This window comes from Peromyscus leucopus, chromosome 1 (genome assembly GCF_004664715.2).
Source record: "Peromyscus leucopus breed LL Stock chromosome 1, UCI_PerLeu_2.1, whole genome shotgun sequence".
Lineage (NCBI taxonomy): Eukaryota > Metazoa > Chordata > Mammalia > Rodentia > Cricetidae > Peromyscus > Peromyscus leucopus.
Genome location: NC_051063.1, coordinates 120,238,881 through 120,256,650, shown reverse-complemented (window position 1 = coordinate 120,256,650; position 17,770 = coordinate 120,238,881). Strand labels below are relative to the sequence as shown.

Here is a 17,770-nt window from a genome sequence, read left to right as displayed (position 1 = left end):
CGAGTACCATTTGCCAGGAGAAAAATGCAGAAGGTGAAGTTTCCCAGTGGATTGTATGGAATCCTTTTGTTGTGGTCTAGGGACTTTTATGTTGGTAGATATTTTGAAAGAATGTTGATCTACGGTTATTTTGTATTTCGGGGATCTTACTTGGTAATCTTTAAAGTGGATTTTTCATTTTGCAAAGGGAAGAAAGTGGATTTTCCATTTTGCAAAGCGAAGAAGCTACGTGTGTAACCGGAGCTTTTGTACCTACCTGCCTGTCTCTCCCAAACTACAGTGAAAGGTGCCGGAGGCCGACACGGGGAGAAGCATATCTTAGTGCTGGCAACTGGGGAAGGTTAGCAAGGGTGGGTTATTTTGGCATGCTCGGACCAGGCCAGATGGGGTTGAGGAAAGATACAATGTAGCTTTGTCTCTGTAAGTACCTGCAGGTGGAGTGGAAGGTTTGCATCACAGCAGTCAAAAGCTCAGAGTAAGCTCGGCTTGAGATGAGCCCAGAAGAGGGGCAAGTCCCAGGGAAGAGCTCGGGACTCCTAGGAAACTGCATGGCCAAAGATTTCCAAGATCCTCCCTGGGGCTATTTGTGACTTGTAACCTGCCACCCCTGCCACAGCCCTGGAAACAGACAAGTGAAACTTGGTTCAGGTGTTCCTACAACTGCTGCAAAGCCAAACACCCCACTTCTGTCCTTGTCAAGGATACTTAGCCTTTGCAACGGATAATAGAACAATTCTCAGCTGTCAGAATGGGCCACCGCACAATAACCTGTCTATGGTGGGCCCCATGGAAACCAGAGGCATGTGAAAAAGAGGACATCAAGGTAAGGAACCAGAGCAAACATTTCCACTTGCTTTGTGAAAGAGGCAGGGAAATCTAGAGTCAATCCAATCCCCTGGGGATCTGGAGGATGCGATGTTTGCAGAAAGATACCAACTTAATCAGTAAAGACCGAGTTTAGATGAAAAGCATGCTTGTCATATTAAAAAACAAAAAACAAAATGGTAGCCACGAATAAAAGATTAGACCAAGAAATTCTAAAGAAATTTATACGAGGAACAAAATTCTAAGTGGGGGCCAAAGTAGACCCAGGAAATGAGCGTGGGATCTGAGGCTTGAACAGAGCCCCCGAGACACAGGGGCTACTCTGAAGCCTGCAGCCAGGCTGAATTGGCCTAGTCATTAAAATGAGCAAAAGCAACCTCATTAGAGTATCTGAACAAAAATTTGAGTTCAAGGACATTGGGAAATGATCTACATGTGTTATAACGGCGAAGGGGAGACTCTGAAAGGAAAAACAAGGCAGACTTAGCCAACTGTACATCAGAAGGTAGAAGCTAACTGCTCAAGATGCTGGGGAAATGTCCCCACAGAGAAACCCTGTGACCTCGAGAATTCTCTTTGCAACTGCACAGGACAGTGGGGAAATCCTCAAACAGGAAGGACTCAGGAGTGTGGTACCTACTCACCCTTCCAGATGCAAACTATCTGGAGACTCATCTTGGCATGGTGGAATGGGTCAAATAATGTCAGAGTTCTGGTGTAGGGAAAGAGAGGGTGGACAACGAAACCAATGAGGTCTTTGTAGTACCTGGCCGACAGAAGGTAGGTGAAGGTTTTGATAGATGAAAATAGGTTTGAGAGATGAGTAGATGATAGAGATGACAGCTGATAGATTTGATAGATAGGCTGGTGACAGATGAATGATAGGTGATAGACGACAATTTTTACAATGTATTTTATTCTTTGAGAACTTCACACATGTATATGAAGTATTTTGTTATATTCACCCCGAACTCCTCTTGGACTCCCTTCTATATCCCCTTCTTTTATCTTCCATATCACATCTTCTTTTATCTTTCTTTTCATACTAATTTTTTCTTTTTGAGACAGGACCTCACTGTATCACTCTGGCTCTCAGAGATCCACCAGCCTCTGCCTCCTGATTTCTGGAACTAAGGGTGTGCACCACCATGCCCAGCCTTTAAAAATAATAATCCGCCACTGAGTCTAATTAGTGTTGCCAATATTCACACGAGTGTGGAGCTACACACACAGCAGTTTTGATAGATGATAGAAAAGATGGATGATAGATTTGACAGGCAGATGACAGATTTGAGATAGATCTGACAGACGACAGATGACAGACAGACAGATAATGGCACATAAATTGATGTCATAATATAACAATGACCAAATAGCTGAAGTCCAAATTCTAGTCACACTCACAAAGTGATCTGTACACTGTTTGTGGAGTAAGAGAAGCCAGTCAAGTCTAATAATGATGTGTAAGCACACGGACTTTGCAACCAGACTTCCTGAGTGTGAGTGGCAGTTTTCCCACCTGCCTGTGTGGACCTTGTCCACTGCCGCCCCTACCCCGTGTCACCTGCTTTGTCCTAGCTCCCTCACGTATCCACATCAGCACAGCCTTCATCCTCCTTCAGCTCCATTTTCTAGTCCTCACTCCGCCTTCAAGCAAGTCTGCTCTAGTTCACAGAACATTGTTCAAAACCCTACACACAGAAAGCAGGGAAGGGCCCACGCTCTCAGGGTTAGCAATGCATCCCTGAGACCTGTGTCTCACCCACATCTGCTGTGGGATGTTCTGTATGTCCTGTGGGAGCCCGTTCTCAGGTTCCTCGTGGCTTTACCCAGCAGGTCCGCATAGAGGATGATTAGGAACACAAGCCTGAGTGCAGGTGTCTGAGATGATCTTCACTTGGCTGTGCTGGGGGATGGTCTGTATGTCAAGTTGCTCTGATTGGTCAATAAATAAAACCTGATTGGCCGTGGCTAGGCAGGAAGTATAGGCGGGACTAACAGAGAGGAGAAATAAAAGAACAGGAAGGCAGAAGGAGTCACTGCCAGCTGCCACCCTGACAAGCAGCACGAAAAGATGTTGGTAAGCCACGAGCTGCATGGCAGGGTATAGATTTGTGGAAATGGATTAATTTAAGATATAAGAACAGTTATCAAGAAGCCTGGCACAGCCATACAGTTTGTAACCAATAGAAGTCTCTGTGTTTACTTGGTTGGATCTGAGCAGCTGTGGGACTGGTGGGTGACAAAGATTTGTCCTGACTGTGGGCAAGGCAGGAAAACTCTAGCTACACACATCCCCAGTCACAGTATCCCTTTCCTTCAGGGAGAAGGTTGATCACAACAGTGATCACCAAGACGACTGACTATACAGCCCAACCTTACTCCTTTACTAGTCAAGAGTGCTAGGCTAACTGCTTCACGATGCTGTCTTTATGTGTCTAGAAAGGAAGAAATGACAGTATCTGCACCTCATCACAGTTCTTGTGAAAATTAAATACATAAAGCAGGTCAAGGACTTTTCACTGAGCCAACTCTCGACAGTCTCTTCCCAAGGAAGGGAGCTACTGTTAAGATCTCTCCTGCCTACATAATTTCCCTTGCTTGCAATACATTTGTTATCCAGCAAAGTCCTTCTCCTTTGCCCTTATGCTTCATCTCAGTGCTACTCTTTCTCTGCCTGCCAGGCTGGCACGTAGGACAGACAAGCTTATCTTGACACATCTCGGCAGTTGTATTTATTTGTACCTTGGTTATGACCTGTGGCTTTGCATTGACTTGGAAGTCAATTTGTCCCCTCCACAGCACTGTAAGAAGGCACCTCAAGATGCCCAGGACCTCACAAAGAACCTGGTCTGTAGTGGGAGCTCAGAAAACATTTATGAAAGGAACAAGAAAAGCCATTTCATCCTGCCTGAGAATGAAAAACCAGAAGCCTATGGCCATTATTCTCCATCTCAGAAGCTAGCATGGTGGCTTTGATATCTGGAGAGATCCTGAGCATGCCACATGTGGGCAGGGCAGGAGGGCTGGGGGCTGGAGAGCACAGGGGTACAGGCATTGCCGGTGACTTAGTGGCCTCAATACCAACAAGCAACTTTTGGGAACTTTCACATGGTAAAAAAACAAACAGAACATTCAACAAGCAAACTGCCAGAAGCCCAGAGCTGTTGGAGATGAGCTCATGGCAGAGCCGAGCTGTTGGGTGAAGTATGAGCACTGGTCTGACCCCAAAGGCTTCTGGCCAGAACTGCAAAATAACCTCAAGCCTGTGGCATGCTGTGGCCACAGCTTACTGAAAGTCAGCAATGAAGTGAGAAAAAGACACCCACCTCATCAACGAGGAAAGTGCCTAGTGCCAACACAAGTTCTTTCCAGATCTAGATTGTCCCAGGGGCTGAATCACCAGCCTTGGGGTCAAACTATCTACCCTGGGTCAGACCTTGCCTCTCTTGTGCAGACATTCTCCTAGGTAACCAGGCATTCTACATGGACTGCTTAGGTGGTAATCCAGCCTCCACTTTAGAAATGACCCCTGATCAAAGATGAATCCTCTATGAAAGGCAAGATGCTGGGTGGCGATGGTGGAAATAAATCACATTTCTGGAAATATAGTGTCCTTCAGACTCTGAATATACCCCCAATGTACAGAATGTACCTTGTTATAAGTGGTTTTTGACAAACTAAACAACCACATGATGGGACAAAGGAACTCACTGCCTGTTGGTCCCACTCCAAATATCAGTAGAGTGTAAAATGTTGTCAGGCTAATTAGGAAGGCTACTATATTACAGAAAGTGATTCTGGAATACACCAGAATCTACTTTGAGGTCTGTATACCATGGACAGACAGGAAGAAGGAAGATTCATGAATTCAAGGCTAACCTACTGTTAGCCTAAGTGCATGTGTTATGAGTTGCTGTCAAGGAATCCATCCACAAAGCTCTGGATTGCACTGCAAAGTCCATCCTGGCTGTTAACCTTTTTTTGAGGTTGGCTTTTGATATTTATAGTGACTTTAGTTAGCTGTCATAAATCTTTTCCATAACTTAGTCATTTGTTTATGATTACAGAGCTGGAGCACGTGAGCAAGCAGGGTCAATACTGTAACTAATAATCCTTACAGTGAGCTGTTTGCTCATCTAGTACCTCAATTCCATGACCTTAGGAAGGGGTAAAAGAGTCATGACTTCATTTTAGCCACTCATCTAGGCCACACAACTGTCTTTAACTGTCTAAAAAGAGCTCCATAAAACTGAATTCTATAAATTTAGAAACTCTGGCAAGAAATTCCTTCACATGTGTATGTGATTTTTCTTTTTTTTTTTTTAACAAGAGCCCTTCTTTTTTTCACCATCCTCTCACCCATCCACCCAGTCATCTACTCATCCACCCATGCATCCATGCATCCATGCATCCTCCCATCCATGCACCCAACCACTCATCCATCCATCCACCCATCAATCCATCAATCCATCCACCCACCCATCCACCCATCTACCCATGCACCCATCCATCCATCCATCCATCCATCCATCCATCCATCCATCCATCCATCCATCCATCCATCAATGCACCCATCCACTCATCCATCTCCCCATCCACTCATCCATCCATCCACCCATCAATCCATCCACCCACCCATCCACCCATCTACCCATGCACCCACCCATCCAGTCTTCATGAACATAATGTTTGTTGAGTCTGAATGATATATGAGGATGAGAAGATGAACACAACAATGCCCTTGGGCCTTGCAGGATGCCAGCAGTAAGCCAGAATTAGTGTTACATGTGCTAAGAATGCAGCCATTAATCAGCAATCAGTATTGGCAGCCACAGAACAGGGCAGCAGGGGCAGCTAAGTCCCCTGTAGCCGTGCATGAGTCATGGTGCAGGAAGATGGCCTTCTTCTCCAGAACCCCTCTCTTCACAGAAACACTGGTGGAAGAGCAGACCAAAACGGAAGACACTGACACACGTTCAAGCTCACTGTAAACCACGCCATCTGATCATCCTGGATACCTCCTTTGAAACTTCAGATTGATGTCTCAAAACATCCTTTTCTCTGATTATGAAAGTCAGGTAAAACTTTGAGGAAATGCAGACGCGAACATAGAAGAAAAAGCTCCAACGATCCATACACAGAAATAAGTGATTAACATTCCAGTTTTAACATATACCTATGTTTTATTCATTTATAATTTAAAAATCAAGATGTATGTCTCTGGTAGCCATTTAAAAATAATTCTCCACACTTTATTTTGTTCTCAAACATCCTTGAATAGCACATCTTCTCATTAGTGTCTCTTCAATGTGCTAGTTTATATAGATCCAACTGAATTTTAGCCAATTCTCTACCAGTGACATTTAGATTAATTTGGCACTTTCACAATTGTTAAATTGTGCTAAAGCACACAATATACAGACATTTCTAGTCAATTTGTTAGAATAAATTTCCACAAATCTGAGTGCTGTATCATGAGTCACACACTGTCAAATGTTTGATACATAGTGCTCAGTTATTCTACTCAAGCTTTGTACTAATTCACATTCCTAACAGCACTGTAAAATATGACTTTTCTTTACTAACACTGTGCATCATTGGCCATTTCTCTCTTTGGTCCATCAGGATGTAAGAGAAAATGGTATCAAATTGTTTTAATATACAGTTCTGGTTAACCGTGAAAACTGTTTTTTTTTTTTTTGTTGTTGTTGTTTGTTTTTTTTTTTTTTTTTCATAGCTCAATGTGTCTACCTTGCATTTTTAATGCCCTTTCATGCCCTTGGCTCACTTGTCTCTTCTGTAACTTTCCTCTTTTGCTCCAAGTTGTGCCTTCTGGAACTATCCTGAGACTAATTCCTCCTTCCTATGACACCCCCTCAAATACTTGAAGACAGCAATCATGTCTCATTTTCTCTAAGTGAAACGCCCTGGCTCCATCAACCATTTCTTAAGTGGCAGTTTCAAGGACCAGTATTTAAGATGAAGAATAAGCCTTCCTGCCCCCACCCAAGCTAACACCAACAGCCTCGAGACACACGCAGCTCCAGGGGAATTCATCCTCTCCATGCCACCTCTGCCTGCTTCTTGGGCCACAGCCTCTTTTCGCACTCTACAGAGGCTGAGTGAGTTTTACCATACTCAAAATATTACTCATGTGAGACCATGGGCCTGGAGCCCCAATAAAGGGGCAGAAAAGCATAATATTGAGTTCAGAAGCAGATGAGGAATTTGCCTGGTATAGTAAGAATGAAAAACTGACTTAAGCGAAGAAAGATTTAGTAGGAATCAAGGCATCCCTTTGGCATGGATCTCAGGAAGAAGGCTTTGGAGTACTGATGAAGCCTGGGTATGGGCATTCTTCAGGGCAACTCTCCTAACCTCAGAGCTGGCTTAGGGACTCTTCTATCCCCAAGGACGACTGCCTTATAATACTTTTCTATCACCTCTACATATTCGGTCTCCCCCATTTACCTGAGCACTCCTAGAAGAATGGCCTGGGGCTTGTAGCCTTAAGAGGCTTGCTACACAATGGCCACACACAGGCCATCATGTACTGGATAGTGGAGACACTGTTGCCTGTCTCCCTCCCAGGGCCACACTCTTTGGCTCTTATTTCATCTCTTTGGGCAATCTCCTACTAGAAACCTGCTTTCTCAAGCACTACCTGATGCTCCCATGAAGAAGAGCAGACAGGAGCAGCCATGCCGTTTACAAAGGGCCCCATACTATCTATCGCTACACTGCTCCTCCCAACACTTCAGCTGCTGGGAACTATTTGTCCTCCTGGGGTCTGACTAGTTCTGTAGCACTGTCAGAACTGTGAGTGAGCGGATCTCCCAAGCTGAGAGCTGGATGCCTTCTGAATCTCTGCCCTTGAGTCTGGCTCAGGCCTTTAGCAAACAACATATTGACAGTTTTATAAATTATACTTCCTGTACTTTAATGATGTCTCTTAGGGATCAGGAGAGATGGCACAGTGAATAAGAGCATTGGCTGCTCATGTAGAAGACCTTCATTGGATTTCCAACATGGTGGCTCAAAAAAAAAAAAAATAAAAATAAAAATAAAAGGGAGAGAGACTTAAGCTTCTAGGTTCCCAGTGTCAGTTCTCTCACTAGATGACACCCTCTGCCATAATCTGACACACAGCCAGAAGATCCTTGTCAAATGCAGCCCCTTAGCCCTGAAGTCTCCACCCTTATAAGTGTAAGAAAGAAATTTCTTTTCATTGTAAATTACCCAGTCTACACTATTTTGTGATAACAATCCAATAAAGCCCAAGATAATGCTTTAAGTAGAAAAAAAAAATCTTTTCAACTGACAGGTTGTGTGTGTGTGTGTGTGTGTGTGTGTGTGTGTGTGTGTGTTAATATCTGTGTATACACAAAAAGTCAGTGTGGACTGTTGAGATCGCAGAGTTTTGAACTGCAGGCGCTTTGACTCTGCCAGTTCCACAGCACTGTTGTGGTTGTTCTAATCATGTCTGACATGGCAAACACTCAACCAACAGTCATTACTGTTATGATCATCTGGTGCATTTCGGAACTCCAGAAAGGTGCTGATGATACTTGTGGACATAGAAGACTCATTCTTTGAAAAACCTTAAAGAATATGGAGAAATTATCTTACTTCCAGACAACCTATGGGATAGACGAAAATCAACACGCCAGGTCAGAGGTACAATCTGCTGGGCAAAGGGCAGCAAAGCGTCACTCTACCCATAAAGCAGGCAGTGTTGGACAGTCAGTGAAGGAAGGATCACTGTAGATCCCTGCACTGGCCAGAGAGGGCTCTTTTACAATCCCTCCCAAAACAAAGGTCCAATTCACAGTGAGCATAATCCCAGTAGAGGTGATGTCATAATATCAAGTTCAAGCCACTTTATCTTACAGTTCCTTATTTCCATTTGCCTGCCAATGGCCAGCATACTATAAACTATTTTTATTTATTCCAAGCACTAGACTGGCTATTGATGTATATTCTTTAGCTGTATTATGGCCACGGCCTTTGTGTTCTCTTCTTTGTGGGATTACTATGCGAAATAGCAATATTTACTATGTATGGATACATGACATTTTATCACCTATAGTGCATAGTCAGGTTGTTTTAACTCTTTGTCCATTATGAATAAACATTTGCATTCAAATTTCTTTGTAGACCTAGGTCTTCAATTCTTTTGGCTTGATATCTAGGCGTCAAATTGTGAAGTCATACAGCAACTGCATGCTTAACATTTTGAGACAGTTTTTCCAAGTGGCTGTGCTATTTCACACTCCCACCAGCAAGATACGATGGTTTCATGTCTCCTTTTCCTTGTCTGTGCTTGTTATCATGTGTTATCTCATTGTGATTTTGACGTGCGTATCTATGGGAACACAAGCTGCATCTATCATTTCAGATCTGCACACTATCTCTTCAGAGGTTGATGATGCGAAGGCTCCACTCATTCCCCTTTTTAGAAACCTATTTCAGATAGTGGGGCTTTCTATAGAATCAAAAATGACATTCTAACCACAAAGAAAAACAACACTACTTTCCTGGTTTTTCTCCAAGAACACTTTTAACCCAGTATTACAGTTGGAGTTGAAGGCATCTGCCTTCTTGGAAATACATTGGCAGCTCTGCTCACCTGCTGGAGGCCAAGCCTTGATGTAACCGGTGCAGTGGACCACGGCGTACTGGGCTTCTCCTTCTTTCACAGGGCCAAGGCCATTCCTGAGAAAGGACATACATGAAGCTGTCTTCATTATATGGAAACAAGGCAAGATGCGGATGACCCCCTTGGTATCTAAGCTTCCTGTTCTCTTGTTTCCTTTGTGGTTCTAAATCTTGATTTCCTACCACCTTGACTCCCATCCTCCAACAGGGCCTGAACATCACACACGAATTCCATCCAACTCCCGTTTCTTACAGTGCCACCCTGACACGCACCCTCCTGGTCCTTTACACTTAGCCCCTCTTCAAGCTGAACTGTTCCCCAGTGTGGGGTCATCCTGGCATCTGCTCGCACACTCCCCAAGTACATCAAAGAAAGGGATGCCCACCTGAACCTTTTCCGCATGGTGGTTATTCTGTTCAAAGGCAGGTGGTCTAAGGGAGCATTTCCGCACCTAAGAGTCAACGCATGTGTTAGAACCGATGGGGATGCAGTAAATACACAAAACTGATGGTGCTGCTGAGACAAGGGGGACCCACCTCACTCCAAAGCATTAGGAGAGCATTAAGTGCTGTTAAAAATCACTATTAGTGTAAGCTCTTTGTGTGTGCTCAAGTGTGTGCAGGTGCACATGTGTGTGGGGGTGCAGGTGCATGTGCATGCACATACACATGGAGGTCAGAGGATACCTCAGGTACCATTCCATCTTTTCTTTTGAGATAATGTCACTCACTGGCCTGCAGCTTACCAAGTGAGGCTAGATGGTGGCTGAGCCCCAGGGACCCTCCTGGTTTTCCATCTCCGATGCTAGGATCACTAAGGTGTGCCACCATACCCAATTTTTTTGTTTGTTTGTTTGTTTGTTTTTGTTTTTCACATGGACTCTGGAGATCAAACCCAGGCCTTATAAGGCAAATATTTGACTGACTGGGCCTATTATCAACACATATGATGAATTCTTTAATTTGCGAATACTCTTTCTGACATTCGCTTTCTTATAAATAAAGATGTTGAGACATGGACAGGGGCAATTAAACTTTTCCATCCACGGCCATTGGACTTCCTCTTGCATCACTGACTACCTTGAGCAAAAGGAATATGAGTCCAACAGTCGGTCAGAGTACCCTTATGTGTGCACTGGCTGCTCTGAACACTTCATAGACACCTTGTAAAAACCACTCGCGGAGGCGTGGCCCTAGCCAGAGCTATTCCAAATAGTTTCTTACAGGAATGTTTAACTGTTAAAAGCCTGGGTGAACTCTAGATGACCCTACAGCTATTTCTACCTGAGCCGGGAGGGTAGCACTTCTGATGACTAGAAGGACCGGAACTAGAGGGGTTAGCCTGTGACTGGGGGCCCACACTAGCCTGCATCTGCATGCACTGATCGCTATGACTGATGTAAATACCCCTTTTGGCTACCTAAGCAGACTCTTCAGCCCACTTTGTGAGCCATCTGGGGGACATTCTCCCGTGCTGTCTCTTCTGCTGTTCCATCAAGCCCAGAGAACCGCTCTTCTGGAGCAGTCTTTTCTTAATTACTTTTTTGTTGTTGTTGTCGTCTCAATTACTTTTTTTATTACTACAGTTTGAGCTGGTGACATACAGAAGAAGTAGCAGAGAGAGCAGAACAATGGCAAAGGCAGGGGCAGGAGAGCATCAGGGGCCGCCACAGCTAAGCCACCAGCGGGCTGAGCTGCATAAGTGGCAGGGCGGCCAGCTACTTGACAGCAGCCAGCCGGTTAGAAGCCTGCAGAGTGAAGAGAGACTGTGGGCCTTGTTGTTGGAAGAATTTTATAGCAGTCAAGCTTTTAAGGTCGAGAGTCTCAGCACCTCATGCCTGGGAGCTGTAACACCTGCTGTTATCAAAGGCTGGCGAATACGATACCTAGATCGCCTGAAAACTGTAATGCCAGCTGTAGCCGAGTGCTGAGGAATCTCAATATCTTAGACCAGCACATGAGCTTTAACACCTGCAAGGCTAAGGATCCTTTTACCCAAGGCCTGCACAAAAGCCATAACACTAGAAGATGCCTTCCATGGCTGCTCTGCTCACTTTCTATTCCCTCCATGCCCTGAAGGGTAACCCTGCTATCAAGTAGATGGTTCTCAACTGCTCTATATGTTTACTCGGAGAAGCCCCATGGATGATATCCTTCCAAAGGGCAGACGTGGGCTTGCCTGCGTTTGACTTGTGGTTGCCATTAGAAGGAGAGTTTGGCCAACTTCTAACATGCACGAGAACCGTTTCACAATCCCTTAGTACTAGAGAGCTGCAGAAAGACTAAGGGAGAAGCCCAGCTATCCTTGGTCCCACAGATCGTGTCAGGGGAGCCACTGGCTTTGTGGAAAGGAGGAGGGTGATGACGGCAGCAGTGTCTGTTCAGGCCTGAGCAGAGACACCAACTCAAAACAGATGCTGACAGCTGAAGGAACGGTAGCATCTTCCCAGGCTTGAGCACCGCATGGTGGATACCCCTCCCCGACCAGGGCTGGCTCTAGGAACAACCACACTGCTGGAAGCCTGCTGATGGCAAGAGAGAGTGAGTGGAGACAAGGGACCCATAGGCAGAGAATCAGGTCTGCCTGGGAGCCCATCTGTGGGCCCCGGGGGATGAAGCTCTCTCCACAATGGCAGGACCTCCCTGACCACTTCTTAATGATTCTCTCAGCATCCCAGGCATCAAGCATCCAGGCTCTGGCCACCACTTGGCAGATCCATTTGCTAAGTGCATTTCCATTTCCCAACTACATGACAAGTGCCAGCCTGATGTCTTCATTTGCAACATGCAAAAAAAAAAAAAGTCCAATTATGTTCTGAGACCTTGGCGAGCTGCCCGCACTGGAGTCGCTTTCATAGCAGGATCAATCTGTGACACTGCCACCCAGGGATGCCAACAGGGCCCTCTGCCCCTTCCTGGCAGACTGTGCCCAGTGTCCTGAGGAAACTGAGTTGCTTTGTTGATGATGTCATGCTCTAGGCAGAACCAAAAGCGCTGCACGTCTCTCAAGCCAGTCCAGGTAGCACGGGCTCATACTCTCATGAGCAACTCTGAGGACCTGGTCTGGAGGTGTGCCTGGGCTCCGAGAGATGGAGCAATCTGGGCGGTGACAGTGGCGCTCTACCTGCTAATAGAAATGGTGTGCTACGATGCCTCCAAGCACTTCATTCATGCGGCTAATTAAGAATTTATATCAGTTGGGCTGACTAACCGTCCCCAAGCTCGGTCAAGAGGCCCCTGCTGTGACATTAGCTGATAATAGTTTGTTTCTGGCTGGAGGCTGTGCACGAGTCCTGTGTCCAGCTCACTCGAAACACAAAGCAGGCAGCCAGTGAGACTCCATCCTAAGTCAGCGAGATCATTTATGCACCGTCACTCCAGTGCCTTCTTGTCACCTTGTCAGGGCTCTCTGGAAGAGGTCCAGTGTTCAGCCTGGAGAGGAGCAGATGCAGGGAAAATAACAGCTCTCTCTCTCACCAGGACTCTAAAGCGGTGTTTTGTAAAAGAGGATTCTGTAGACCCTCCTAGGGGTAAGGAGCAGGCAACATTGGTGATATGACTTGTAGGTTTCTCTCTCTTCCCTCTTTTCTTGTCTTTCTCTGTGTCTCCCTTTGTGTGTGTGTGTGTGTGTGTGTGTGTGTGTGTGTGTGTGTGTGTGTGTGTGTGTGTACATCTATACAGGCACATGTGTTCAGATATACACACGTCTGTGTGGAGGCCAGAAGACAACCTTAGCTGTTTTTCCTCAAGTGTCATGCACTTGCTTTTCTTAGACACGGTCTCTCTCACATAGGATTTGCCCAGTAGGCAGCAAGCCCCAGGAGTCTGCCTGTCTCCACCTCCACGTCAATGGGATTACAAGTGCACACACCACCATGCTAGGCTATTTTTTTTCTTTTTTAAATTACAGAGCTATCTCTCCAGCCAACAGAAATAGATTTTGCTAAGACGCACACAGATGACATCGAATCAGGAAGAATAAATACTCATTTTAAAGCATTTTCTCCTTGGAATGTTATAGTACCCACAGATGTGCAAGCGTTCAGTCACATCTGGCAGCAGATAACCGAGTAAAAGTGACATTAGCCAGTGGCTCTGCTGTGCTTGCCTTGGGATGGGCAGCTAAGTAAGATCCCACAGCCTGAAGGGGAGGGGACAAGGCTAATAACAAAGGCAAGACTGTGCTAAACCAAGATGGATGCAGAGTCCCACACTGGTCAGGAGAGGTGTTTGAAGACAGCCCGAGGACAAACGCATTCCAGGGCGGGCTGGGCAGAAGACTGAGTCTGCCTTGCTTGCCTGCCTGTAGCTCCAGCTTCTGCTTCTCACTCTGAGGAGTAGCCTTAAAGCCTCAGATCTTGCATCTGGGACTCAGTAGTGGCATTTCAGATACTTCCTTAGCTCCCTCTGGTTCCCTCCCACCTGCCTGGATGCTCAACTCAACTTTCCGCCATTGGGGGAGCAGGGCCCCAAGTGCTATCCTCTGATGTCCTCTCTGTTGCCTTCCGGTGACTGTCACCCAGCTCAGCTGCCATCTCAACATTGGTCCCTGAGTCCATCTTCAGTCCTAGAATTTCCTCAGGTTCTGGAGTTGTACACCCGATTGGCCCCTCATCTTTTCCACTGAGTTGTCTGGTTGGCACCTCAGTCTAGAAAGGATGACTACTTCCCTTCACCCTGAAGGAGCCATCTTTCCCATCTTAGTAATGGCACCCCATTTCTCCAACAGGACAGGACATAGTCTCATATCTGACCTATCTCATTATTTTATACCCTACATGTGGCTCGCTGCATGTGCTATGAGATGTCTGCAAGATATATATCTCATTCCTTATTATCACCTTAATGATGCAAAATGCTGCCTTGACCTTTCTTTTTCTCTGCAAAGAACCAAAGCAATCCTTCGCCCTCCTCTCTCTCTCTCTCTCTCTCTCTCTCTCTCTCTCTCTCTCTCTCTCTCTCTCTCTCTCTCCCTTTCAGATTTTGCTGATGGTGAGGAGTCATGGACCCAAGCAGTAACTGTATACAAAACATTCTATTGAAAGTCAAGGAGGTGCAAAGAGTCATACATCATCTGGGCAAAGGTAGCTCAAGCTTGTATTCCCAGCCCTCAGGAAGCTGAGACAGGAGGATCAAGACTGGGCTACATAAGTGGCCATCTCAAAAAAGAAAAAAAATTAAAGATGTATAAACCACAGTCTCTATCCTTAGGATGATATAACTGAAGCATGAAGCCAAACCATTTACATTTTAAATACAAATCAATGGGGCTTGGAAAGTGGCTCAGTCAGTAGAGTGTTTGCCTACCATAAAGGAAGTCCTGGAACTCCTATGCCATATAAACCAAGCATGGTGGCCCACCTCCTTGTCTTAGCACTTAGGAAGTGAATACAGGAAGACCAGAACTTCAAAGTCATCTGCAGCTACATGAGTTTGATGCCAACCTGGGACACATGAGTCCTTGCCTCAAAAACACAAAATAAGACCAAAATAAACAAAAAGTCTAATCAATAATAGTTGGGGACCCGTTTAAAAGGTATGAGTTGTTATAGGAAATATAAGGATAAGCTCAGAATCAGTGGTTTCAATAGAAACCATATTGAGGAATACAGAATCTGGAGAGGCAAGATGTATGAAAGGCCTCAAAGCATGTTCAGGGGAAAAAAAATCAAGAGTATAGAGGAGCAGGGTTATTACAGTGAGCAGGGTTATTACAGTGGAGCATGGTTATTAGAGTGGAGCAGGGTTATTATTACAATGAGCAGGGTTATTACAGTGAGCAGGGTTATTACACTGGAGCAGGGTTATTACAGTGGAGCATGGTTATTAGAGTGGAGCAGGGTTATTACAGTTGAGCAGGGTTATTACAGTTGAGCAGGGTTATTACACCAGAACAGGGTTATTACACTGGAGCAGGGTTATTACAGTGAGCAGGGTTATTACAGTGAGCAGGGTTATTACACTAGAGCAGGGTTATTACAGTGAGCAGGGTTATTACACTGGAGCAGGGTTATTACAGTGGAGCAGGGTTATTATTACAGTGAGCAGGGTTATTACACTGGACCTGGGTTATTACAGTGAGCAGGGTTATTACACTAGAGCAGGGTTATTACAGTGAGCAGGGTTATTACAGTGAGCAGGGTTATTACAGTGGAGCAGGGTTATTACAGTGAGCAGGGTTATTACAGTGAGCAGGGTTATTACAGTGGAGCAGGGTTATTACAGTGAGCAGAGTTATTACACTGGAGCAGGGTTATTACACTATAGCAGGGTTATTACACTGGAGCAGGGTTATTACAGTGAGCAGGGTTATTACAGTGAGCAGAGTTATTATACCGGAGCAGGGTTATTACACTGGAGCAGGGTTATTACAGTTGAGCAGGGTTATTACAGTGAGCAGGGTTATTACAGTGAGCAGGGTTATTACAGTGAGCAGGGTTATTACAGTGAGCAGGGTTATTACAGTGAGCAGGGTTATTACACTGGAGCAGGGTTATTACACTGGAGCAGGGTTATTACAGTGAGCAGGGTTATTACAGGGGAGCAGGGTTATTACAGTGAGCAGGGTTATTGTAGTGGAGCAGGGTTATTGTAGTGGAGCAGGGTTATTACAGTGAGCAGGGTTATTAAAAGTGTGGTTGGGCACTCCTTTAATTCCAGCACCTTTGAGGCAGAAGCAGAAGGATTTTTTTGCAAGTTAGAGACCAGCCTGGTCTATACAGCAAATTCCAGCCCTAACTATGGTTACATTAAAAAACAAAAATAAGAAGAGAAGAACGCAGCACACAAAGGTGTGAGAACAGAATGGGTGGGGAATGGTGAATTACTGGGCCGTATAGGAGGCAGAAGGGGAGCATTCCCCTGCTGGGTCAAGAACTGGGGTGTATTTCTCGTCTGACGTTGAGAGCACAAGGTCAAGTGAGTCCCCTGGCCTTGGCCGCTGCCCACCCACAAACCTCATCCTGCAGATGAAGGAGCGCCGGGAGCCCATGCACATGCGCATGGACGACTGCTGGCCTTCCTTCTTCACTGTCCCGGTCTTCAGGTCCAGGATGCGGCCTGAGGGAGAGAAGCACAGGAGTGTGTGAGATTAGAGCTGGGGAGGAAGGGGCAGGTCTCCAGGGCTCTGCCACGCCAGGACAAGCTGGGCACAGCTGAACAGACTATTTTCTCGGCACCCCCAGTGTTCTTTGGCAGAGTCTCATAGAGACATGGAGTCCATACGGTTCACAAGGCCTTGTTTTCTTCAGTGCAATCTCTACTTGTCAGCTGTATTGCTGGATTCCTGAGCCTCAAGTCACTCCAGTCTGGCCACCTCCTCCCCAACCCCATGACAACAGCCTTTGCCAAGGTGACCGACAACTTCCCCACGGCTGAATCCAAAACACATCTTTCCTTTATTTGATCTGGCTGCTTTGCTGAACCTTGCAAAAAAATCTCCTTTAAAAACCCTACCAAGCCAGGCATGGGAGCACTCCCCTGTAATGCCAGTGCTCAGAAGGCAGCGGCAGGTGGATCTTGGAATGCTCAAGGTCAGCCTGGTTTATATAGTGAGTTCCAGGCAAGTTAGGGATGCACAGGGAGATTATGTCTTAAATAAATAAGCAGCCCTCCCAACCTGGACTTCTCACGACTTCCTGGCTCCTCTGCTCTTTCCCTGTGAGTTCTTTCTCCCTTTAGGGGCTCCATTTCCTCCATCTTTTCTTGTCATTGTAGACATACACTCCTCGTGCAGTTTTATTCATGCCAAAGTCTTAGAGGTCACCTCTGGATGCCCGTGACCTAGTGTCTTCTCCCCTAGCCGCCATTTCAAGTCCTTTGCTGGTGGAGATGCATCACCGGCAGTTAACTACGCAGCTACAGGGCAGCTTCACTAGCTCCTTCCAAAACAGGCTCCCAACATCAGCAGGAGTGTCTCCAGAAACTCCAATCTAAGCCAGAGAGCTAGACAGTGTCTCTGTCTTCCTCTCTCCCTAGTGCACACAGCCTGCCTTCTGCCTCCCTGGTCTCACTCACACATCTTACTCTCAGTTTAAGGGAAGAAATATTTCAGAATCTCCACGTACGTCTCTGACACTAGTGAGATTTTGTTCTATCCATTGATCCCTTCCCATTCAGGCATTTCCAATGTCTCCATTCCCTGCTGTCTACAGCCTCCAGGTATAAACAACATCACAACTCTTTAATGACAGAGAAGAGAGCACATGACCCAGGAGATCCTAGCTTCTCTCTTTATCTGCAGGCAGACTGCTCTATCCACACTCATGGTCTATAATTTGTCCTT

At 45.8% G+C, this 17,770-nt stretch overlaps 1 protein-coding gene across 6 annotated transcripts in view; it reads right to left on the bottom strand.

Annotated features, from left to right (window-relative positions):
* Window positions 1-17,770, bottom strand: part of Arnt2 (aryl hydrocarbon receptor nuclear translocator 2) — a 160,133-nt gene that overhangs the window by 48,582 nt on the left and 93,781 nt on the right. For all 6 annotated transcript variants that reach the window (XM_028873834.2, XM_028873829.2, XM_028873832.2 and 3 more), the window contains 3 exons: window positions 16,443-16,545; window positions 9,873-9,938; window positions 9,458-9,543 (listed from right to left, as the gene is read on the bottom strand). In XM_028873834.2, coding sequence (XP_028729667.1) covers window positions 9,458-9,543; window positions 9,873-9,938; window positions 16,443-16,545 — 255 coding nt within the window. The remainder of the gene's footprint in view (window positions 1-9,457; window positions 9,544-9,872; window positions 9,939-16,442; window positions 16,546-17,770) is intronic.